The sequence below is a fragment of the Myxocyprinus asiaticus genome, chromosome 9 (assembly GCF_019703515.2).
Source record: "Myxocyprinus asiaticus isolate MX2 ecotype Aquarium Trade chromosome 9, UBuf_Myxa_2, whole genome shotgun sequence".
NCBI classification, from domain to species: Eukaryota; Metazoa; Chordata; class Actinopteri; order Cypriniformes; family Catostomidae; genus Myxocyprinus; species Myxocyprinus asiaticus.
Window position 1 is genome coordinate 35,470,358 of NC_059352.1, and position 27,098 is coordinate 35,497,455.

Below are 27,098 nucleotides of genomic sequence, written 5' to 3' on the forward strand. Positions count from 1 at the left end.
CAGGACGGATGATGAGGTTGCTTTATCTACAATTACTTTGCTGGAGAAGCATCAATAAACTCAAAATCTTGAGCAGCACAAACACAGTCCTGTAGTTTTGAATGTCTCATGCAATGTTTTGAAGTACTCGCGTGCATGCCTATAGACTGAACTCACAAGATTATTCAATAAACTCTGCTCATTTTTACAATCACTTCGTCTCCTGCCTTCTGTATTCCCCCTGCTGAATCATGGGCTGGTAGGAGAGTAAGTTAACATAAGCTGTTGATGTTGACTGGTTTTGGATATCAGACAGAACTCTGATATATGGATATCTTCTGACAGAGAGAGAGGTCTTGTGTACACTGGATCTAACATGCATTTTCACTGCCTCATGTTTTCATATTCTAAGCATATCACTGGATACTGTACATGGCATCACATCTCTGTCTATAGGCTATAAACATAAGTGGTGGGTGAATGAATTGCAGGGTAAAGGTAAATCAAACATAATTAAGTAAATAAATAAATAAATAACATTTAAAATGCAAATACATTTTTCCCATCTGAATCCATACATTAATTTCAAGATTTTCAAATTGCAGGTTCTGCCTACTGTACAATGTTCACACTCCATACAAAACACTCCAAATGAATAAATTGTTGATTATTGTTATTTGCACAGACACCAATATTCATACTGATAATTATACATCTCAAATTAATGCTTATCAATCCATCATTCTTTATATAACATGTAATACGCGTGCGCATGACGTCATCATTTTCGTATGTTTACACGCAGACGATAACGGCATCGTTTTCAAATCATGTACTTTGAAACCCGTTTTCAAAAGTTTGCGTTTTCAGGCCCCAAAACGCCGTTGTCGTGTAAATGAACAGCCAAAACGCATAAAAAGTTTACAGTTTTTAGTTGAACATGTTGTCGTGTAAACGGCCCCTTAGAGAAATATCTATTAACTTTACTAAGAATATAATTTCTATAAACCTATAAGGCAACTTAAAAACCCTACATTCAAAACAGCTTCTACTTGTATTCATATATGCAATAAAATACCTAAATCATGTCATTACACATACATACAGAAATCTAATGAATGAATTTATGTTTGTGAAATGACTGCATTAAAACTTGGTAATTGTGTAAATTTTTGTTGTTTTTGTGAAATGACCATCTTAAAATGTGTTAATTGTGTGAATTTTGTGTTTTCATTTTTTTTTATAAATTGATCCAATAACATATACAATATAATAATTAGTAATTCTTGAGATATGGTTGCTATTTTCAGAAGTAATCAATTATAAATACTGTAGTGAGGTCAGTGATTCCCCTTTATGGTTACTTGGGGATTGCTAGCAGTATTTACTCACTACATGTTTTGTGCAACTGTCTTGTTTTAGTTAATAGTTTCCTGTCTTTATTATTTCCAGGTGTATTTTGTTATGCCATTACTTTCTTTAAACCTTCAAACATTTCCTGTGTCCTTTGTGAGGTATTTTTAATTCGTTACTGGATTGTTTAGTTGGGTTGGTTTTGCTCTTGTTCTGTCTGATGGCTTAGTTCTGTTTTGTTGCTCACTGCAAACTCTGCTTAATGAATACATAGCATTAGCATCCTAACAGCCCTGTTAAAAGTGCATTCGTTACAAATACAACATAGTGGAAACACACACTATTTTAACACAACCTATTTCCAGATTTCACCTGTTATTATGAGAAATCCATACAAGCTCTAATTATTTTTTTTACATGTGGTTTTAAGTTATTATGCTTATATTTTCTATAATACAACCAGGATTTTTCTATTGCGCTTATTCAATCATGCAACAGACAAATGTTTGGGATTTTTACCTGCAAGCAGCTAATATCAGGATTCAATCTTTTTAGGGCATTTAAGGTTATGTTTAAAAGGATTTCAAAAGAGGCACCTAAAACAGAGAAAGTGCATCAAAACCTTCAAGGCAATTAAACAAAGAACCTTTGAGATATAGCCATTTTTTTTGTAGTCCACCACATATTTGCAGGCTCCTTCAGCATCACATCCTAGCATATATGTGCTAAATTTGATAAAAATCTGATGTTTATAACACCACCTATTCTTTAATCTCCACCACATTTTGCATTTCATATACTATGATATGACCAAAGTTCAGCTTACAGGCTCCAACGAATATTCCTGCACTTTATCTGTTACTCCTAAAACCTAGAACTAGTTTGCAAAAGTGCTGTTTTTAACTGAAATATTTAACGCACAATTTTTTTTACTGACACCAATGATTCTTGAGGAAAAGTTGAAAAGTTGTTCAGAATGAGAAGATCTATAATACAGTATATGAATTACTTGTGCTTATGTGAAACATTGCATTATGTAAAATCTTTAAAGCACATGTATAACATAATAGTACCTCCCAGCAGTCTTTTTACTTTATTTTTTTCTAAATGTTTACAGACCTCTAGGGCCAAGAGGCAAACAGGTCCACCACATTTTGTTCTGATCTTTGTCTGATAGTTGCTGAAAGTTGATTGGCCAATGGCAGCCATGTTTCTCAGTATATGTGATTGTCATCATAGAAATTGATGGCACCTCAGATAAAGACACTGCATGCAAATTTAGAGATCACTCAGACCAATGGTTCCATAGATGGGTAGAACCAAATTCATGTATTTTCTTTCCTGTTATAGCACTACTAAATAGCCAAGCACGATTTCTTTGTATGTGTGTCCTCAGAATAAGCCCTAACATCAAAGTGTAAAATTCTGTGAAAATATCTCATTGTGTTTAAGATATTCCACCATCCCTCAGGAAATAACACTATTCACCTTTCCAGCAGATCTAACTAAGCATAACTACATACTTAAGAAATAAGCTAAAGCAAAAGACATGAGAACCTGTGAACATATCCGGTCATCACCCCAAAATTACAATTGTATCGCCACCAAGTGGTCAATCTCCATTTAATTTTTCTAAAATGGAGTTATAGCCATTTAAGCAAAACTGTCCAGTCCACTGTATGCTTTTTGGCTGGCTGTACCCACCTTGATTGGAAAAATAAACATGTTTTTACATAATTAGTGATCTAGGGACTCCAAACAAATCATTCTAGATTGGTTTCACAATGCATTTATGAGGTTGTCCGAGTATTGTCGCTCTTACCGAGTATAACCGTTATCACAGTATACCATCGCTAGCCTACTAATAGCATCTTATTTTTTATTGCCTCATGGTGACCAAGTTTATGATATATAAAAATATGCCCCTTCATATGTGTATAAACTGTGATGGTTTTATATTATTATGTTACATAATAGCCATTTAAGTAAAACTGGCCATATACAGTCTTTTGCATGCAAGAAAAATGCAAGGGCACCTTGTGGATGCTTTGCACACACCACTGAGACCAAGAGTCAAATAGGTCCACCATGTTTCATTCAAATCGACCTTTGCTGACCTTGTCTGATAGTTGCTGAAAGTTGATAGGTCAGTGGCAGCCATGTTTTTCAAGATATGCAGATTTCTTCAAAGACCTTGGACAAAGACACTGCATGCAAAATTTCAAGTCATTTGGACTAACGGTTCCATATTTAGAGCCATTTGAATTTTATTATTATTATTATTATTATTATAGCGCCCCCAAGTGGCAAATCCCAGCGAAATTTATAACAGATCCTCACTTTGATGCCCTACAAATTTTTCTCAAGTTTGGTCAAGATTGCTCATTGTGTTCAGGAGTAATCACCTTTTAAGTGTTTTTGGCTCCACCCACAAGATTTCACTGGTCTATTATAGCCATGCAAAACATAAAACTTAACATGTTTTTGATCATTATTGATGTAGGGACTCATTTAATTTTGATTGAACTTAAAACCTATAACTAGTTCGCAAAAGTAGGTTTTTCAAATAAACTAAAATATTTAACGAACGTTTTGACTGACACTTATGGCAGAGTTGTTCAGAACGAGGAGATCTATCATATGATATGAATTACTTGTGTTTTTTTAAAACACTGCATTATATCCAACCATTAAAAAGGCACAAAAATCATGAAAATGCCACCCAGTGGCCAATTTTTTAAAAACTTTGCACAGAGTCAAATAGGTCCACAGAGTTTCGTTCTGATCGGCACTACCCTGTGTAATTGCTGCTTTAATTTGATTGGCCGATGGCAGCCATGCTTTTCAAGATAGGAAACTGTCCTCATAGACCTTGATAGTAGTAGCTTGGACAAAGACACTGCATGCAAAATTTCAAGTTGATCGGACCAACAGTTCCATAGTAACAGCAGTATTAATATTTTAAATTATTATAGTGCCACCAAGAGGCAGAGCTACTTAATTTTTTTAGTCCTCAGAATGACTCCATACATAACTGTACCGAATCATTCCGTTGAAGAGTTACAACCATTTAAGCAAAACTCGGCACTCGTGCTACATACATTTTAGCATACCATTGCGAAGATTAATCGAAATTTCTAAAATTATAGGACTCTGCTGAATCTTTCTGCACTGGTTTGGTTCCGATGGGGCAAACGGCCTAGGACTAGTTCATTTAAAAAAAAATTTCAAATAAATCACAAATTGCAAAAATATTTTCATGGCGGAAATGAATTCGGAGATAGCTATTTTGTTCGTCTCGAGCCAAGGATTCAAATGATATAACGAATTAAATCAAACTAAACACTTGATAATACGACAAACGATTCAGGATTTATGGCCCAAAACGTGTTTTCCTTTGTTATAGGGCCGAAAATTTGCGCCTTTGTAGACTGGGGGAGTACTACCTACCCTCAAAGTTTCAGTTCTCTACGACTTACAGTTTGGTCTGCATGATCAATTTTAGGGCAGAATAATAATAAAAATTTCTACAAAAACAATAGGGTTTCAGCACTTCGTGCTTGAACCCCTAAAAATAATAAAAAGAAAATCAGTACAAATAAAATAGGGTTCCAGCACTTCGTGCTTGGACCTCTAAAAAGAACATTAACAAACACAATAGATGCCTATGCACCTTCGGTGCTTGGCCCCTAAAAATCTGGACAAAAACAATAGGGTTTCTAGCCCTTCAGGCTTGAACTCCTAATAATCCTAACAAATACAATAGGGTTTCAGCCCTTCGGGCTTTAACCCCTAAAGAACAGAATACTTCTAGAGTTACCCAAAAATGTAGCAGTCAAACCTATGTAACTCCATCCATCTATACCTATGCTACAGTCACTTTGCACATCTCTCTCAGCATTTACTTTACATACCGAGTTACTGTTTACTCCTTGCGATGGTTGCTTTGAAAATGCACTTTCAGGTTTGTGGGATTTTCCCCTTTTTTAACACCACAGATTATATAATTTGAATCTGACAATGCATTTGTTTTTTCCAGTCTCATAATTATACTCAAAATAAAGGGCACTGTCATTTCCTATGTCCCTGTCTGCTTTCAGTATCAGCTAACCTCACAAGCACCACATGCCATATTGCCATCTGCAGGTCTTCACCTACACAGCCATACAGGTCAGATTATTAAACTGTGTGATGAGTGAGTGCACGATGATTACGAAAATGATCATTTATTTTTGATAATTCTATTTTTTTGTTATTCTATTAACTAATGAACAAGTTCATTTTGTTTAGTTTTTCATTTATTTTGCAATATTTATTTTAGGTCTGTCCTAAACAGAGTTCAACCATTTTTTTTTGCAGCAGATTTGAAGTCTTATAAAAAAATTAAAAAAAAGCAGATGTACTAAATTAGCATGGTCAAGTTAGCCCCTGCTGGTAGATGTCATAACTAGACCATTCCGCAGGCAAAAAGCATCTTAGCATCTTTGGACGGCCATTCAAATTTATCCATGTATTCTGACTAAACAAGATTTTTGCAAGCAACATACAGTACAAATCGCAATATCTAATTATATTAACAGTAGAGGTTTTACCAATGACACATTTTTAGAGGGCTCTTACAAACGTGAAATGAAATTTTGATAGTGAAGGTCTTAGGACTGTGTACATTCTAGTGGTGCAATACGAAAAAACTGAAAACACAAGCAAAACACATTTAAATGAGATTTGAAATCTTTGTGTTATTCTCTGCTTTTGACATCAAAACTTAAATGGTCAAGCGCACAACACTTGCACAAAAAGGTGGTAAGTATGCCGGTAAAGGTGTTTCCGTACAAAGTGAAATCGGGGTACTAGGAAAACAAACCTATGTGTGCTGATCGGCTTATGCTTACACTATTTTTGAACTTACCTTGAAAAAGGACAACTGTATAAGTTATTTACATGACCTTACACATTGTCAGCTTATTAAGCATAATCAATGATTTATGCATGTAAACATGTGCATTGTCCTGCTGCTCCAGAGTAATTAGTCACATGGCATTCATGGCTATTAATCACATGGCATTATTCTCAAAAATAACTGCATCCATAACTGAGTGCCCATGAGTAGAGATGGCAGTAAGCAGGTTACGTAGTTCATGTGGGGGTCATGCGATAGCAGCGTAACTGCCAGTTTTCTTTTGGTATTATAGTCCTCCTTGTTCACAAAGACCCCATTTACACCTGGTATTATACGATCACATGGGGTCAAGTGAGACACATCGCTGTTGACATTTGATCACTCAATGTGTCTCCTGTGACCACTTGTGTTCGGATTTCCAGGGGAGGGTCTCTGATTTCATGACGACATCGATCACTATGAAATTATGTTACTGCATGATAATAAACAGCAAAAAGTCATAAAAAACAAAGAAAATGTGGGGGAAAAACAGCATGTTTCTCCCAGATGCAGTTGAAATTTAATCTAAGCACAAACATGATGTTGAGCAGACTTCTGTTATTTTAGTGGAGTACCTGTTTTAACTGAGCTTCAGATGTGTGTGCTTCTAATCTGTGTCACCACATGTCGATAGCAGGCACACTGAAGAAGTTCCATTAAATTCTTGTGCACAGCTCTTGTTTTCGCACAGTGTTTGATTGACAAAGGTTAGAGGTGGTCCTTCACTGCTGTCCGGTGTGCATCAAGACGGATTAGTGTTTACACCGCAAATAGGATGTGGTCACTTGTGTTTTTGAATACCTCTGTATGTGGTCTTTGTGATCCGATCACAAAACCTTTTGTACCCCATTTACACCTGTATTTAGCACTGACCACTTGTGATCGGGTCACCCGAAGCACATCTTAATACCAGGTGTAAACTGGGTCAAAAGTAGATCTCTGAAAGCAGGACTGAGAATCCCTGATATAAAAACACACAATCACGGAGGGCATGAGTTACTACCAATATATGTTTGCAGATTTCGTCACCTGTCTCCTGGTTTAAACTCGCGAGAAAACTTCATCCTCTTCTTCTTGTGCTTTCTCTTAAGATTTCGTATGGAAAGGGGGATGCTCTTCTTCCGGGTCAGGCCACTCTGCAGTGATGCTGTAGAGCTAGCAGAGGAAGTGATGGAGCTGGTATCATCTGTGTCATCCCCTGCCTCCTCATCTGACTCTTGCTCCCCCAGTTGAGTCCACTGTCCCTGGGAAGCATTTGCAAGTGGCTCCTTCCCCTCCTCCAGATCATCTGGGCATGGAACGGGACCATTGTTGGGGCAGCATGGGGTGGAGCTGTCATCAGCACAGTCTTTTCCCTGCATTGACCTCTCCTCACCTGTAGAATAAGACATGGCCAGTGCACTCTTAAAAACTTTAACAAAACAAGATTTAAAGGTGCTGTTTCTGCACCATTTGAGGTACCAAATACGATTGCAAAGATAAATACTGTTTCCAAATATGTTTCCCAAACACTTCCCCATCTTCTATTGTGTGGATAAACAGGCAATCCCACCCCAAACTTCTGGCATTGGAAGAGGGCCACCTGCAAGCACCTTTCTGGTTGGCAAACACACACAAGCACAAGCCTAGGGCTGTCACAGAGACAAGTGTTGTTTCCCAGGACATGCATTCCAGTGATATGTGTCAGATAGCAGGAGCATTTAAAAATAAATTATTAATTAAATCCCACTTACAGCAGCTTTAAAGACATGGACACATTTAAACAATGATTTCAAGTACCATAATAACATGGATGATGTTGATTTAATCCAGTTTAGTTTGTGGTATTCAAAGACCAAAGTACCTTTAGTGTTGTCCGCTTTCTCTGTTGTCTGTGAGCTGTTATTTTGAGTGTCTGAATTTTCTGTTATTTTCTTCCCTGGTTCCTTTTTAAACATTCTTTTTAACTGCAGCAATAATAAAATAATCAACAAAAAATGGTCAAACAAGAGAAGGAATTAAAATAACCAAAACATTCTTTTTAGTTGTTGTGAAATATCTCTTTGCACATTAAACTGACTGATCAAATACTTTTTTAACAGCACAGAAATTAATTATTCTAACAGCACAGAAGCATCTTTAGATAACTTAATCCAGTTACAGCCAAATCATCCATACCTTTCGAACAACAGGGTCCTCAGGGTGAGCAGGGGTTCCCTCTGGCCCTTCACAAGTGATGCGTGTGGTTTCACTCTTGGCAGGAAACACGTACAGGGCCCTCTCTCCCAGCTGCCTCTGAGCGTGATCAAAGTAGCCCAGTCTCTTCACTCTAATCATTAGAGACAGACGTCAGAAAATTATTAAAATGTGAATGAAAGAGCCTAGAAAAGCAGTAGGAACTTTTCTTAAGTGCTGTCTAGCAGATGTGAATCACACTTTAAGCACTCAGGTTAAAGTGTCTTGTGTAAACACTTCTGTTCCCTATGCACCTAGGCTGTAATGTGTTAGGCTATAAATTATCATTGCTGAACAGCAGTAAGTGAAGCTACTTGTACCTGCCAAGGTTCTCCTGTGTGATGGTTGAGGGTGGTGGGAAGACACTGTCTGGTCCTTTTGGAGAGTAACTTTTTGTAATCCACGTCACCTTTAGCTCCACCACCTGAACCTGCAATTGTACATAGATTAAGAGCCATATCACCTTTCAGAAATCTAACTGGAGATGTGAACAACTAAAACATAGAAAAATACTGCATAAGTAGCATTTTATCGTTTATTTGTAGGGCTGGGTGATGTAGCTAAAATTAATACATAATCTCAATATTTTTTTATTAGCCTTTTGACAATATTCTATATTATCATTTCATATTAATGTATTTGCCCTAAAAATATTTTTCTCTAATCAGAAGAGCCATAATTTTAACCACATCCAGAGATAATCTTATGTTCAATGATACGGAAATAAACAATATAAATAACACAAGGAAGTATCGTGAAACTAGTCCAATGACACACTTTTTTAGAATGGATTAAATGGATTAAAATCATTGCGATGTTCTAGATGCAAATTCATAGCAAGTATCCATCTTATTTTTCAGCGTAACTAGAGAGCCACCATTATGAACCTTGAATGTGGACCTCTTCCAGTATAATCCACCTCCAGCCATTTCAGCGATACAAAAATACTAATTTATACTGCTTTATATTGCAGACTGCCAATACATGTGATTTTATTATTATCTTTTATTATTATTTTCATAAACACATTAGTTTGGAGCGCATATTGTTTTACAGTTAAACGCATTTTGCCATCGTTTTATCATACACTGTTGCTGTTGCAATACACAACCAAGAAAGAGGAGAGAAAGAGCAGAAAGCCGCTGGGAAAATGCTGCTTTAAATTTCTTTGCACCAAAACTGCATCTCGTTTCATCTTGGCAAAATAATAAACGCATTATTCTCTCCATTCTTGTCAGAGAGCATTCTCTTTTTCTTGTATACTGTGTATAGTAAACAAACACACCAATCACATATTATGCAGGTACATGTAAATTTACACGGAGACATGAAAATACTGCATCGTCACGCTCACGGTAAAGTAAGAAGCAGATTTTATTATCGTCTCTTCAAGACAATACACAGCAACAAGTGAATGATATACTTACACTTTTAATATAAATGCTGACGTTAGAAAATCACCCGACACTAGGACATTATTCTGCTGTGCATCTTGTGGTTGTGTGATAGTTTATAGGCTAAATTGTAGTATTATTATCCTTCTAGTTTTTACACTGCGGTCAATGACAGCGGAACTTTCTCACACTTGCCGGAAATGAAACCGCTTGCTTATTTCAGCGTTACAAAATAAGGTGGATATTGTGAATATGCGAAATATCGCCCAGCTATAGATATCTGCACTAATCACAACACATATATTTTTCATCACAGAACTATTATCTAAATTTGAGAATGAAAACTTTTGTCTTACCTCCTCCACAACAACCCTGAACTTGCTTTTCTTACTGAGAACTGGCTTTACACCATAAAGCCACTGCACATTAGAGAAAACCTTCGAGGGCCCAATCAAAACCTGGCCTGGGTAAAACCCATATGCATCATCAAAGAACAAACCCTGGAGAAGGACAGAGCAACACATACTAACAAACAATAGTAGTAAAAAGCTTTCAGACCTATCAGATTAATATAGAGAGAGAGACATACTATACAGAGACAAAAAATGAGCAATTGTGACAGATCAAACAATATCAAAGATAACTGAATATGCAAAGACATGAACACAAATTCTGAAAACATACCACATCACTAATGTGAGGGTAAATATCATAGAGTTTGGCACAGTCCTCCTCACTCATAGAACACCTACAGTCAAAATAAAAAACATCACATTACATACAATACACATGAGTACAGGTGAAATCACAAAAAATCTCATTAAATTATGTAACAAACGGATCAATTATGGCATTTTTTTAATTCTCTGCTGGTTATTCGCACTTAAATAAGATCAAGTTAAAACATATAGCATCATACATGTAAAGCTGTATGACCCACGCTGAAATGAACTCATATTGAAGTGAGGATGGTGTTATCACATTACCGTGCTCCATTGGAAAGCTTCACAATGATTTGGATGCTGAGATCATATACCTTTCCCAGCCAGAAGTCATAAACAATGTAGTCACCATACATAAATGACTGCAGATAGGTACAGAACACAAAAAGAGTTTAACTATTTATTAGTCATCCTTTATGAGACACTTCTATCCAGAGTGACTTAAAAGTACAGCACATATACAGTGATGCGAAAAGTATTTATATCCTGATTTCTTCTATTTTTGTGTATTTTTCATACTAAATTGTTTTAGATCTTCAAACGAGATAACATAAACCCAAAGGCAACCTGAGTACACACAAAATACAGTTTTCAAATATATATTTTTTTAATTGAAGGAAAAAAGTTATCCAACACCTATCTCACCCATGTGCAGAACGAACTGCTCCCTTAAACTTAATAGCTGGTTGTGCCACTTTTATCAGCAACAACTGCAACCTAATGCTTCCGATAACTGGAGATCAGTCTTTCACAACTGATTTTGGCCCACTCTTCTTTGCAGAACTGCTTTAGTTCAGCCACATTGGATGGTTTGAGCATGAACTGGCCGTTTAAGGTCCTGCCACAGCATCTCAATTGGGTTCAAGTCAGTACTTTGACTTGGCCACTCGAAAAAACTTTAATTTAGCTTCTTTTGAGCCATTCAAAGGTGGATTTACTCCTATGCTTTGGATCATTGTCTTGCTGCATAATAGTTGCGATTGAGCTTCAACTCACGGACTGATGACCGGACATTCTCCTTTAGGTTTTTTTGGCAGAGAGCAGAATTCATGTTTCCCTCAATTATTGCAAGTTGCCTGGCACTGAAGCAGCAATGCATTCCCACACCATCGCACTACCACCACCATGCATAACCATAGGTATGATGTTCTTTTTGTGGAATTCTGTGTTTGATTTACGCCAGATGAAATGGAACCCCTGTCTTCCAAACAGTTCCACTTTCTACTCATCAGTCCACAGAACATTCTCCCAAAAGGTTTGAGGATCATCAAGTTGTGTTTTGGCAAATTTCAGATGAGCCTTAATGTTCTTCTGGGCTAGCAGTGGTTTTCGTCTCGCCACTCTTCCATGGATGCTATTTTTGGCCAGTGACTTTCTGACAGTGGAGTCATGAACAGTGACCTTTATTGATGCGAGAGAGGCCTGCAGTTCATTGAATGCTGTCCTTGCCTTTTTTGTGACTTACTGAATGAGTTATCGCTGTGCTTTGGAAGGTTGGCCACTTCTGGGAAGGTTCACTGCTGTGCCAAGTTTTTTTTTAATTTGGAGATAATGGCTCTCAATGTGGTTCTTTGGAGTCCCAGAGACTTTGAAATAGCTTTGTAACCCTTCTCAAACTGATGTATTTCAAATCACCTTTTTCCTCATAATTTCTGGAATTTCTTTTGACCTTGGCATAGTGTGCTACTGGGTGAGACCTTTTAGCCAACTTCATGCTGCTGAAAAAGTTATATTTAGGTGCTGATTTGATTGAACAGGGCTGGTAGTAATCAGGCCCGGGTATGTCTAGTCCAGCTGAACCCCACTATGAATGCAGTTTCATAGACTGCCTTTGTTTTATGTTAGATTTTGTTAGAATTTTTTAAACAATTTAGTATGAGATACACAAAAACAGAAGAAATCAGGGAAATACTTTTTCACAGAACTGTATTACAGGTTCAGTCTCCTTGGAGTAACCTGAGGTTAAGTGCCTTGCTCAATGGCACAATGGTAATGGGGCAACCCAATAACTCATTTAGCCCTTTACAGGGTTTGAATCAACAAACCTTGGATTATCAGGCCAGATGTTTAACCAATAAAATCACCAACATCCCACTAACAGCAGGAATGAGTGAATCTATTGAGGCCTTAAGGGGGAAAAATATCAGGTTTGATGTACTGAAATACAGTTTGTCTGAATTGTTGTTTGTAATCTATGACACTAACCACACCTTAAATAATATTCAGTTATTGAGCAGAGCTTTAACGGTGTTTTCAACCGCTTTCTCTTTTGGAAAAAAAATCATACTGTATCAAAGGAAAGACATAGACAAACTCACCCAGACGTGCTGCAGGTCTTTGCTTTTAACAGGATAAAGAATACAGTTGGTTCCTACAAGCTTCACTGCACATTTAGAGTTTATGTTGGTCACAATACCACACTGTTTATCCTGCAGAAGTCAGAGAACACACATTTAGCCACAACTCTAAGTACTAAAACCACCATAATAAACATTACACCATGCCTGCAAAAACATTATGGTTTCTATTAGTGCTGTCATTAACACGTTAACGCATGTGATTAATTTAAAATGTTTAACACGTAATTTTTTCTTTAATGCGATTAACGCATTTACATAGACATTTTCTGATTCTGACATTTTATTCAGCTCCGTGTGAGTTCTGAACATTTGTTGAAGTAGGGAGGAACCTTTGCGATGTGTCCGGAGTCATTACACTCACACACAAACTACAAACACACACAACAGCCATCCTGTGTCAGTGATCAAGTGATGGAGAAAGGACCTCCTAACGCTATTTGTTGTACAAAACAAACCCAGATGGGACTTGTGGCAGAATCAAGTACTTTGCAGCCTCTGTAGGGTGCAATTTACCACAGAAGCCTGTCAAGACTTTAACACACGATTTATTGGCACTGATGAGTGACTGCTGTGGCCGGCTAGCTTGTTGGAGTTCTCCCATGGAAGGTCTGTCGACACTGTGCTCAAAAGTTAAATAATTTCAACTTTAAACCCATTGCCACCATATTTAAAGCGTCAGCTAATGATTACCGGACAATTCAGATGTATCATTACGTAGGCAGTGTCAGCGTTAAAAGCAGAACTCTGAAGGGCTTTTCATGTGGAGTTCAAAGCAGTGTTTGACACCCTGACACGAATCATATGCATTCCATATCCAAAGTGGATAGCCACAGCCTGCCGGCCAATAAATATTGTGGAGGATGAGGGTTTAAGAGATTAAATGTGCATTGCAATATATATGCAACTTATGGGTACTAGTACTTTCAGTTAAATAAACCTCCCATTTAGACTTTGGGAAACATTTAATTTAACTTGAAATGGTGCGATTTAGTGCATTTCTATCTTAATACTGTGGAAACTTTGTTTGGAAAATGTTAATCAAGTATTATTGTTACATATTGTTTTGTTTCCTTTTCTAAGAAGGAAATACATGCATTTTGACAGGAAAACTTTCAAAATCTGCGATTAATCGCGATTAATTATGAACAATTGTGTGATTAATTGCAATTAAAAAATTTAATCGACTGACAGCACTAATTTCTATACTACAATAATTTCTACATGACAGGGTTTATTGGCATATTACATTTATGTACAGTTAAATCCAATTTGTTTTACTTGTTTTATGCTTAGCGAGTATTTTGCAGGCCCACAAAGAATCTGTGCATACAGAACTCTGCAGAAAGCTCGACAGACTTCTGCAGTTCTAAACACAGTTCTACACATCCCCTACATTTTTGTTACATTTGTTTATTCAACTACCAATAAGTGTAGCTCTTGCTCAGCTGTATGTATAGATCAAATCCACAGAATTTCTCCAAAAATCAGTAAGCAATTTCCATGGTAATTAACATTTTGATGTGAGCTCTCTTTAAATGCAAGTAATAAGTGATTAACAGAAAAAAAAAAAAAAAAAAAAAAAAAAACTTACATTTGAGTTCATTCGCCGGACAAAGTCTCTTGGCACAATAGATCGATCTTCAAGTTTCAGCTACAACATCAAGACAGAAAGTACAAGAGAGAGGAAAAGAGAGAGAAAATTGAATTTTAAATCCAATTTTATTGTAAAAATATTCATAAACAGTTATTTTTCAGCCCAACATCAAGAAACAACATTACAAATTCATTACCAATTCATCTTCATAAACTGTACATAAAACTCCATTTATCCCCCAGATTTCCATAAACAATGGTAGACATCCAAACAGCTTATAATAAGCATATTCCACCCTAAGACGAGAAGCCACCAGCCCCCTAAACATGCATACTGTATTTACTGCATCTACCCCAGCATCTTATTTTTCCTTGTTTCTCAAACTGCTAACTTTGCAGTACCAGATAACTTAAGTAAAACCAACAAATTTTTCCATCTAGCGGAGTATTTTGACCCAAAAATAAACAGCTGAAATGAAAAAGCTTCACCCAAAGAAGTAAACCATTGGGTTAAATGAAAAAAGATCAAACAGCCACGTGTATTGCAAAAACAGATGAAAAACAGATTACATCTCAGTGCAGAAAGGACAACCCACCCCAACACTAGGATCAATATTCACCACATCTGTTTTTAGCTATAATTCCATGTACAATCCTCCACTGGAGGTCACCTGTCCGCTTGTCAATTGGACGTTTGTACAGGATATGCCAATTACCTTTGGGGGAAGAATCCATGCCAAAAACACATTGGACACCTTTTACACAGGTGACAGAGAGCTTTTTTCCCACTGACACAAAATCATCCAATTGAGGGGTCTTAAATGACAGCAGACAACTCTTCTCCTCCTGCCAGTCTCCACAAGCAACTAAAGAGGGAAAAGCATTAAATCACATCCCCTGCTCCATTCGTCTGTTACAGTTGGGTTCTCCAGGAAATGTTGGTAACAAAATTCCAGATCCATGAGCACCTCTGTGGTCAGCTGTTTCAATAACTGATATGACCTCACCCCAGCTCTCTCACTCAACGACTCCAGACTGGTGCTCAGGAGATGACCCAGCTTCATGCACCCAGCAACCAATAAACATGAACGCAGATTTGCCGAGGACAAACGTCTTGAAGATAAGAAATAGTTAAAAAAAACAATGGCTCCTCCAGCAGCCATGTCCCAGCAATTGCTTCAGGTAATCTTGAAACACAAAAAAAACCTTCCAAGCCTCCAGAACAGATTTGTAAAAGGGAGTAAGATCTGTGAGCTCAACCTCTTCCAGCTTCATCAGAAACAGATGTTTTGTCAAGTCTCATTCCACCTGTCCTTTTTAAAAAAAAAGTGCAACAGCAGTATCAAACCAAGCACTGTCATTGTTAAAGCAGTCTCTGGACAACTTGTAAATGAAAAGTCATTAGCATGGATCTGATTTTCACAAAGCTCTGCCCCCTTCTTGAACAGGAAGGGAAACACAGAAGAACGGAGCCAGTGTTGCCCTGACCAAAAAAAGGTCACCAGCTTTCTTTGAATTTCTTGGACTAAACCAACAGGTGGTTGTAACGCATTAAATCTATGGCACAGAGTTGATGCAACCAAATTATTGGCAACCAAGTCTCTTCCCCTGTACGACAGCTAGGGTAGCAACCATTTCCAACGAGACAATCAGGTATATACTTTCTCCACTACACCCTCCCAATTTAACATTTGCAAATCACTTGAACTCCTAACATTTTTAACCCATCTGTACCCCAATTTAGTTCCCCTGGAAGCTGTGGTAAAACATCCATAGTACCTTGGCCTGCCCAAAAAAAAAACAAACTCATTTTTGCCCCAGTTTACTTTTGCTGATGAGGCCTTCTCATATAACTGAAGAACCTCAGACAGGGCCTTAATATCCTGTCCGTGACTAACAAAAATGGTCACATCATCAGCATAGGCAGTAAGATTAATCTTTGGATTATGAGATGGATTTTTGGTATAGAAAAACCAGACAGAGACTTTCGTATGTTAACAAGTAAGGGTTCAATTGCTATACTACACAGCTGAACAAATAGAGGGCAGCCTTGCCCGATTCCCCTTGAGACAGAATTGGTTGACTCAATCCACCTCCACTTTTACAACACATGAGGCACTAGCATAGAGCAGCTGTATCCAATAACCTTCCCCAAACCCAAAAGCTTTAAGCAAGTTAAACAAATAACAGTGATCTACACGATCAAAAGCTTTTTCCTGGTAGAAAGGAAACTATACCAACTCCAGAATAAAATTTTACAGATATCTTTGGAATATAAATATGTCTGATCTTTATGCATTATTAAATGTATATACTTCTTAAGTCTATTATCAAGACATTTTGATAAAACTTTGTATTCTGTTGTCAATAAGGCTACGGGCCTCCAATTCATTAACAAAGACTGATCCCCCTTTTAAGGAAGTAAAGAAAGACTGTTTAGCACACTCCAAATCACAGTGTTCTGCAGTATATAGACAAGAATAGAAATCCACTGCATGGCGACGCATCTCTGTAATACTCGTAGTAATCCTTCCATCAGGCAAATGGAGGCAAGCCATTTGTTTATGTTGTGCCACTGAATGAAAAAAAGCACTGGGAGCGTCCATATCATTAATGTGGACGAAGCGAGACCTCACCAAAGCTCCTTGCACCCTCTCATTTAAATAGGATCCCAAGTCTTTTTTCTTTCTTCTGTAACAGGATCCCAAGTCTTTTTTTTTCTTCTGTAAATGGTGAAACATTCCAGGATCATGTCTACCAAGCAGTTCTTTCTGATAGAGTCTATAGATTTTTCAAGTGCTTGAATAGCATCTCTTGTCCTACTTGTGGAATTAGCAGAATACTGCTGACTAAACATCCGTATTTGTGTCTTTCCATTTTCCCACCACTGTCTCAGATATTTTTTTCTTTCCAGCATTCCCAGAAAACCAAAACTTTTTTACAAAATGAGGAGTCTTGCAAAATTTTAACATTGAAATTCCAGTATGAAGATTTCTTTGAGATTACAAGCTTACTGTAATAAACCATGTGATGATCCGAAAATCCCACTGGAAAAACAGAGCACTCAACCACCAGATTACTGAAACACTTAGACGCATAAATTCTATCCAAACGGGCAGTCATTCTATTATCAGTGTCTTTCACACAGATATATTTTCTTGCAGTTTGATGTTTAATCCTCCACATATCTAGGAGTTCAGTATCTTTCATTAGTTTAGACAGATAAATAGAAGACTGCATATGTGGCTCCTCAGAGGTTTGATTTTTTTAACACTAAGATCGGCCGATACCGATTTTTTAAAAAGTGACCTTTGCCGCACTTTTACAAGTTATATTGTGCAGTTATATGTTTATGCACCACACAGTAAAATTACAATAACACTTTACAAAAAGGTTCCATTTGTTAACATTACTTTACAACATTAATAATGAACTTAAATATTAAGTTACAACATATACCATTACATTTTTAAAATCAAAAGTTGCATTAATTAACATTAAAGCACTATGAACTAACATGAACTAACAATGAACAATTGTAATTTTATTAACTAACATTATAATTAATAAAGTCTGTAAAAATATATTGTTCATTGTTTGTTCATGATACCTAATGCATTAACTAAATGTTAACGAATGGAACCTTTTTATAAAATTACCAAAATTACATTAAAATTACATTAACTGTAAATTTCTAACATTTATTTGTTTTGAAACAGTTATGAATAGTTCTGTTGTCAATATCAAAAGGTCACTGTGACATACTGGTAAGCAGTAAAAACCATGAGAGCATCACAATGCAGAGGTATGTTCAAAAATAAGAAAAACATATCCATTACAAGCTCTAAAACTGCTCCAGTGAGAAATCATTAATATCTATCTATGATTAATATCTCACATTTTTATACCAGTTTGTAGTCTCTTTACCCTCTCCGTGCTCACAATGCAGCGAGTCAGAATTACTACCGTAATGACTCTAGAAAATGGGGAACTTAATATTCATACACGTGTAATTCGTACACATTTTTAAGAACAAACCTGCATATTCATCTAAATAAAATTATGTCTGAAAGTTTAAATTCGTGAATAATTAGAATTGCCAACAATTCACCCTCCAGAGGACATACTGTCATGCTTCAAGAGCTCATTCATTAGAGTAGCAGTGTATGTATGATTCCCTGCGAGCTGCAAAAAAGTTCAGCCCTGATTCTAGGCACGATAAGCAATCACAGACTTAAGACAAAGATCGGCCTATTTAGATGGTGGCCGATCGATCGGTGCACCCCCAATTTTCAGTACAATTCCAGTCTCCCTCAACAAAAACATTTTCGTTATGGTAGCACTGTTTCAATGCATCACTTAAAATGCTGAAAAATCTGATCCGCTCATGCCCAACATTCGGTGCATAAACATTAATAAAATAAAAAAGAAACCCTTTAATTTCAGCTTTAACTACAAGACGGCCTTTTACTGATTCTTCTGTACTTAGTATATTGACTCCAATAGTATATTGTCTCTTGGACCAAATCAACATTATTATTATTATTATTATTATTATTTATTATTGCTGCATTATTTCTGAAACCATAACTCGTTTATATCTATCCCTCCCACCATTAATATTAACTCAGCCCACCCTCAATGTATGTCAATACATGTATATATTTAAGAGGGAGAAGATTGAGAAAAAGTAAAACAATAACAGAAAAAAGAAAAGAAATACCACTTGATGCATAGCTAGTTAATTACAAACGGACTTTTGATTTTCCCTTTTTTTCACCTTTCTTACATTTTCTTATTGTTGTCAGGTACACTGGTGGCCAAAGGTTTGGAATAATGTACAGATTTTGCTCTTATGGAAAGAAATTGGTACTTTTATTCACCAAAGTGGCATTCAACTGATCAATGTATAGTCAGGACATTAATAACATGAAAAATTACTATTAAAATTAGAAGCTTTTTTTTTAGAACTTCTTAAACTACTTCAAAGAGTTCTCATAAACAAATCCTCCACATGCAGCAATGACAGCTTTGCAGATCCTTGGCATTCTAGCTGTCAGTTTGTCCAGATACTCAAGTGACATTTCACCCCACGCTTCCTGTAGCACTTGCCATAGATGTGGCTGTCTTGTCGGGCACTTTTCACGCACCTTACAGTCTAGCTGATCCCACAAAACTCAATGTAATACTCTTTTCCAATTATCTGTTGTCCAATGTCTGTATTTCCTTGTCCACTCTAACCTTTTCTTTTTGTTTTTCTGTTTCAAAAGTGACTTTTTCTTTGCAATTCTTCCCATAAGGCCTGCACCCCTGAGTCTTCTCTTTACTGTTGTACATGAAACTGGTGTTGAGTGGGTAGAATTCAATGAAGCTGTCATCTGAGGATATGTGAGGCATCTAATTCTCAAACTAGAGACTCTGGTGCACTTATCCTCTTGTTAAGTTGTACATCTGGCCTTCCACATCTCTTTTGGTCCTTGTTAGAGCCAGTTGTCCGTTGTCTTTGAAGACTGTAGTGTACACCTTTGTATGAAATCTTCAGTTTTTTGGCAATTTCAAGCAATGTAAAGCCTTCATTCCTCACAACAATGATTGACTGACAATTTTCTAGAGAAAATGTTTTCTTTTTTTGCCATTTTTGACCTAATATTGACCTTAAGACTAGAGCCCGACCGATATGTGATTTTTGAGACGATACCGATTTTAGAGAGGGAAAATTCACCGATTACCGATATGATGGCCGATATAGTTCATTTTTGAGCTGGAATGAAAACAGACCTTTTCTATGTGGATTGTTCACCGATTTTGCACTGATATGACTATGCAAAGGTACTCAGAAGGCTGCTTTCTTAAACAAATATTTTTATCAAAGAATATTTTACATTATTATTATGCATTGTCAACAAATTCTGGAAATGAACACTGAGAAAATAAATAAATAAAAATACAATAAATAGCTTAATAAAAATCAGTACTGTATGTTTAGTATCGGTCAATGGCTGACCATTACAATAAAGAATAAATAAAAATACAATAAATAGCTAAATAAACATCAGTATTGTATGTTTAGTATGTCAATTGCTGACCATTAAAATAAATAAATAAAAAGAAATAGCTAAATAAACATCAGTAATGTTTAGTATCAGTCAAATGCTGACCATTAAAATAAAGAATAAATAAAAAATAAAATAAATAGCTAAATAAACATCAGTATTACTGTTTAGTATCAGTCAAATTCTGACTATATTAATACTGCCGAGAAAAGAGATAAACAGCAGCAGCGGTGTTACACCGTATTCTGCTATACAAGTTCAGGGGAAACTTTCAACAGTGGAAAACAAGACTTTTAAATATTACATTTTATAAATGCAATGACTGGAATTGTTCGGTTGAAGGAGGTACCAAACTGTGAATCCTGAACAAAACAGTTTGGTGAATACATGTTTACTCATTAGCTTCCACTCAGCTGACAACAATGAAAGTAGCTACGTGATTAGCTAGTTAGCTATAAGCTCGTTGTCACGTAGAGTAAAAGACGGACGTTGTTTATTTTACTTTCCAGCATTGTGTCTCACCAACTAGGTAACAGCGTAGCATGAAATCAACACTCAGCAGACACATTCCACTACCGCACTGTTGTCTGCTGAGCTGCAAAAAGATGCTCTGATGTTCATCTTCCAATCTGCTACATTACTGACTGCACTGACAAACAATAGCTGGCTAACAGCAAACAGACATGAGTGACATGGATGTCAGGGACAGGGTTAACGTTATATTAGTAGGGTTGCAAACTTTCGGGAATTTTCAAAGTTGGAAACTTTCCATGGGAATTAACGGGAATATATGGGAATTAACGGGAATTAATGGGAATAAACTGGAAATTTGCAAAACTGCAAGTTAGCCTATAACAGGGAACTTAAATGTAGTTAAAAAAAAACAACATCTTGCAGCATAATCTTTAAGAATTTCTACCCTGCAAATTTTTCAATCACATGCACAGCACACTACTTACTGCAGGCTACTTACTACAGCAGGACTATTGAAGCCACACTACTGCATTTGAGCCCAAGGACTACATCCAGTCAAGTAAGTTTTGATGATAATACTAGGGTAAATATATATGATCTATGGTATTAAAGTTTAACTAGCAAATACTAAATCAAAATGTGTTTATACAGTAGCAAGCTAGCCTGTAAATCAGTTATGCTAAATGTAAGCTAGCTAACACCATTTCATTGAAAATTTAAGAGGCTAGCTATCATGGTGCAAGCTATCTCAACTGTGCTATGCTGTTTCTTCTGCCTTCTGCTAGCCAGTTTTCTGTTATCATACAAGAACGTAGGTTATAGTTTGATTTAGCATGCTGATTGAGGAGTGTTCAACTATTCATCTAGCCTATTTCTATTCATTTGTCCAGCATCAACTGTAAAATATTTTTACCATTCCAGAATATTCCAATTGTTTAGCTAACTATTTATATATCTGTGCATGGCATTGCATTAGTGTTTTTTACAAGCTTTTTTCTAATCTTATTCTACAGAACAATGCCATGTGCGCCATCTGATGTGTGGATACATTTCACCTCAGCCAATGTAGAAGGAAAGGCTGTGTACATTTGCAAATACTGTGCAAAGACATATGTTAAGAATGCCACAAAGATGCAACAGCATATAGCCAAGTGCCCAAAGTTTTTTTTCAATATTTCCAAAATTCCCCAGCTTAACTTCCCATGGAAAGTTTCTGGAAATTTGCCAGAAATTTTCCAGCCCTTTGCAACCCTATATATTAGTAATACTGAAAAGGGAAAATAATGGGGTCATTGTTTATTAACTTTCCAGTATGTATTTCACAAACTAGTTAGCAACTTACTGACACACAGCTCATCTCCGCCCTGTCTGCAGAGCCATCGTCCGTTCAGCTCTGTAAACACTGGAGTCGGAGCGCGCTCTGCTGGACAAACTACGTAATGACACCAATTCTAATGCATTGTTTTTTGCATTGTATGTTCTGAAAAAAAAAAAAAAGTGTTCATATCGGCGCATATCGGTAAAATATACGCCGATACCAATGTATAATATCGGCTAATTAATATAAAGGCTAATATCGGCAAACAATATCTACTTAAGACATGCCAGTCTTTTGCGTACTGTGGCAACTCAAAAACAAACACAAAGACAATGTTAAGCTTCATTTAACGAACCAAACAGCTTTCAACTGTGATATAATGGCAAGTGATTTTCTAATACCAAATTAGCAATTTAAATATCAAGGATATGTTGGAGTGATGGCTGCTGGAAATGGGACCTGTCTAGATTTGATCAAAAATTACTTTTTTCAAATAGTGATGGTCCTGTTTTTTACATCAGTAATGTCCTGACTATACTTTGATCAGTTGAATGCCACTTAGGCAAATTAAAGTACCAATTTCCTTCTGAAACAGCAAAATCTGTACATTATTCCAAACTTTTGGCCGCCAGTGTATATACCAATAAAAACTATATATAACAATAAAGAAAACTACTTTGTGGGAATAAAACAAAAAAACAAAACACAACACGGTAATGGCTTGATGCAATAGGAACTAAATACTTTACAACTTTCACTTCTAGATCTATGCATTTTGTAGGACACAAATACAATAATACAGTATTTATTTTAATCTGAGATACAAAAACTGGCATGTGGACTGTTTTCCATCCTTTACTCTCTAACAGAGAGGAAACATGGTTATTGATTAATGTGCTAAAACGGTCATCTTTAACAAAGTGATGGTAGATGGACTCCCACTCTCTTATCGGGTAATCTTTAGAGTTAGGGGTGAGAAAGAGAGCGAGAGAGAGAGAAACAAAGGAAAGATGTCCTAAGACAAAAAACAAAATGCATACATTGCAACCTTCTATTTGTGATTATGTATTCAGGGTTCATGCTGTGCTCTGACGGCCTGTCATTCAGAAATATCTCGGGGGACATCAATCTGATCTCATTGTTCAAGCATCTGTATTTTATTCCAGAGATATTTTAGAGTTACAGACTCACAATGGGACACATTTTTCTGACTCATCATCCTAATTTTATTGAAACAGAACAAAGCTAAAATGAGCTTTAAATCATACTCTGCAATACTTTACAGATACAGCTAGATTTCTTTCAAAGTGAAACAACATAATAGCTGTGATTCATATCAGTCCCAAGCCTCATTCTGTAACTGACTAATAATAACAACCTTTGGCGAGCTATGCCACATCCTTATGTTCATTTAGTCTAGGGTCAATCCACAGACAGCAAGTGTGGATAATCACTAATACAGTTGTCCAATTTTACTATTGCTCTTCCTTTTATTTTTATTTTATTTTTCCCATTCATTTAATTTTTTTTAAAGGGACAGTTCACCCAAAAATGAAAATTCCATTGTCTTTAACTCAACTTCATGTCATGACTTTCTTTCTTCAGTGGCACACTAAAAGAGATATTAGGCGGAGAGATGTTTCTTTTAGTATTTATGCTGTTTGGCACTATTTTGTCTTGCACTATTTTCTTTATATGCAGCTAAGCTGTAAATGCTCTAAATGTAAATGCCTTTCAACCAGGAGGTCCCCAGTTCAAAATTTTGCTTTTGATCATTTCTTTTACTGGTGAAAGATAAACAAATGTCAAAATGTTAAATGCTGTGGATCATATTCACTTAGTAATCCATTACTTTGTAGAGGGGGTCAAAATGACAATTTTTACCCATGATTTGACCTTTATTACTAAAATAAGATGATTTCAGCACCACTGGCTGCATTTTATACCAATGGCTTGAGCCCCAAAATGGGAGTTGTTTTTTTTTTTTTGTTTTTTTTTGTGGCTATAACTCCTGAAGTATCAAGGACATCTTATCCTTTTAGGTTCTGGTTCAGAATAAATTTCTGTATCTTCATTTAGGCCCTATATGGTTAAATCCTTGAGATATAGGGCTCTCAAAGTGGCTCCATCCATAAATTGCTTGGCTTTCATCATCATTAATTTGTTTGATTTGACACGGAATAACCCTTTGACAGTACAAATCTTTGTCATGCCAATAAAGCACATTAAAATTGAAAAAACTAAAACTGTATGACTAAAGTGACGAGGTAAAATTATGTCCTTTAAAAAGCAGATATCAGACTTCAAATTGTGTCTTCATCCTGTGATGTCATCCTAATGAAAATTTTGCTAGCATGCAGCGAATGGAGTAGGCAATTTTTTAGTCTCCTCTGAGCTGTCTACAGTTTTTGTTTCATTACCCATCAACATACCAGTTCGATGTTTGATCATCAGTGATTGCATTTGCATTATTTTATGTTCACATTTGTCCTCTTATAACGCAATAATGACCACCAAGAAGCCTTTGAAGGCCGTGCAGCAGAGCAAAGATGGCGAGGCCGCTGGTCATAGCCTCTCATCGACCACTGCCAACACTTGCAGCCACAGAATATCAAGGCAATTTGAAGCAGCTGATAGCAGAAACTAGATCTCTATCACCAATCGCCTTAATGCACTTGACGCCATGGTGGCCAATGTACAGTCCGAGCAATTGGGTGTTACAGGGATAATACACCCAAAAATTAAAATTTTCTCCTCATCTACTGACCCTCATGCCATCCCAGATATGCATGATTTTCTTCCTTCTGCAGAACACAACAAAGATTTTTAGAAGAATATTTCAGCTCTGTAGGTCCATACAATGCAAGTAAATATTCACCTGACTTTTAAGCTCCAAAAATCACAAAGGCAGAATAAAAGTAATCCATATGACTCCAGTGATTGAATCATGTCTTCAGAAGCGATACAGTACACTCAGCACTTTATTAGGAACACCTGTACACCTACTTATTCATGCGATTATCTAATCAGCCAGTTGTGTGGCAGCAATGCAATGCAAAAAATCACGCAGATACAGGTCAGGAGATTCAGTTAATGTTCACATCAACCATCAGAATGGGGAAACATTTTTATCTCAGTGATTTCAAATGTGGCACAAAAGGACGGCGGATAAGAGGTGCTGGCACACATGACAGAAGAACGCATTCATTCCATTCTCCGGTGTTTGAACACATTCAAGCTAGAAAAAAAAATTCTGTTGAAGCATTTTCAATGGTCCCTGGGCCTCATGGCCTCCTCCTCCGCGGTCACTCTACTGGGACAACTGCGGATGAGGCCTCTTCAGTGCTGATTAGATCAAAGGTGCCTCATCATTCATGGCAACATGGGCACATACGTCTTGTGGTATCACGCCGCTGTCTAGCCACATTGACCATTTGGAAAACGCCCACGTTCTACCAGATGGGCGTGGCACTCGGTCAAGTATCCAGATGTATAGTGGTCATGCCAAATGTTTAAACACAGGCTGGGGAGCGTTTGGGTGACGTCTCGGCAGCATACTCGCTCAGCAAAGCGACACCACTCTCCCATTCCTGTTAGGGTTCACAATCGATTCTCCCCACTCAGTGATGCACCCACTGAGAATCATGTTGAAAGAGCCCTTGTTATTGGTGATTCTATTGTAAGGAACATGGAAATAGAGACTCCAGCCACTATTGTTAAATGCGTTTTGGGTACCAGAGCATCTGACATCAGATCAAATTTACAAGTGCTGACTAATGCTAAACATAGCTTTTCTAAAATTGTTATCATGTCGGCACTAATGATGTCCGGCTTCGCCAGTCGGAAATCAATAGATATCATGTTAAAGAGGTGTGTGAATTTGCAAAAATGATGTCAGACACTGTAATATGCTCTGGCGCCCTCCCTGCTCGTCGTGGTGATGAGGTTTATAGTAGATTAGTGTCACTGAATGGCTGGATGTCTGAGTGGTGTCTGGAGAATAGAATAGGATTTATAGACAATTGGAAGAGTTTTTGGGATAGACCTGACCTGCTAAAGAGAGACGGACTCCATCCCTCCAGGGAAGGTGCCGCTCTCCTCTCTAGTAATTTAGCTCATAGTCTTAATAATGATAGTATTTGACTAACTGGGGCCCAGGTCAGGAAGCAGACAAACTGGTTAATCCGAACATCTGCTAGCTGCCTTGAGACATCACACAGGTCACAAACTACAACACATAGAGACTGTATCACCTAGATATCATATAGAGACTGTGTCTGTTCCCCGAACTACCAAACACAAAACCCTCACTAAATAATTTAGAAAAAATTTGATTAAGGTCAAACTTGAACAAAACAAACAAATTAAATATAAACATCATATAAAGATAGGGCTACTAAACATTAGATCTCTTTCTACCAAAGCACTAATTGTACATTAAATTACAGATCATAGTTTGGATGTGCTCTGTTTGACGGAAACCCGGCTTAAATCGGATGAATATATTAGTTTAAATGAATCTACTCCCCCAGGTTATTGTTAAAAACATGAGCCTCGTCTGAAGGCGAGGAGGAGGTGTTGCTACAATTTACAGTGAAGTTTTTGGTGTTACTCACAGGACAGGATATAAATTTAAGTCTTTTGAACTAATAATGCTTAATGTGACACTGTCAGATATAGATATAAATAAAAAAACTCT

General features: G+C 36.8%; 1 protein-coding gene across 1 annotated transcript in view; it reads right to left on the reverse strand.

Annotated features, from left to right (window-relative positions):
- LOC127446047 ((E3-independent) E2 ubiquitin-conjugating enzyme UBE2O-like) overlaps positions 1-27,098 on the reverse strand; it is a 143,043-nt gene that overhangs the window by 58,384 nt on the left and 57,561 nt on the right. The window contains exons 2-10 of the mRNA XM_051706667.1: positions 14,553-14,612; positions 12,920-13,030; positions 10,866-10,963; positions 10,564-10,627; positions 10,236-10,379; positions 8,806-8,915; positions 8,429-8,579; positions 8,115-8,217; positions 7,301-7,646 (exon numbers count right to left, since the gene is read on the reverse strand). Of these exons, the coding sequence (XP_051562627.1) occupies positions 7,301-7,646; positions 8,115-8,217; positions 8,429-8,579; positions 8,806-8,915; positions 10,236-10,379; positions 10,564-10,627; positions 10,866-10,963; positions 12,920-13,030; positions 14,553-14,612 (1,187 nt within the window). The remainder of the gene's footprint in view (positions 1-7,300; positions 7,647-8,114; positions 8,218-8,428; positions 8,580-8,805; positions 8,916-10,235; positions 10,380-10,563; positions 10,628-10,865; positions 10,964-12,919; positions 13,031-14,552; positions 14,613-27,098) is intronic.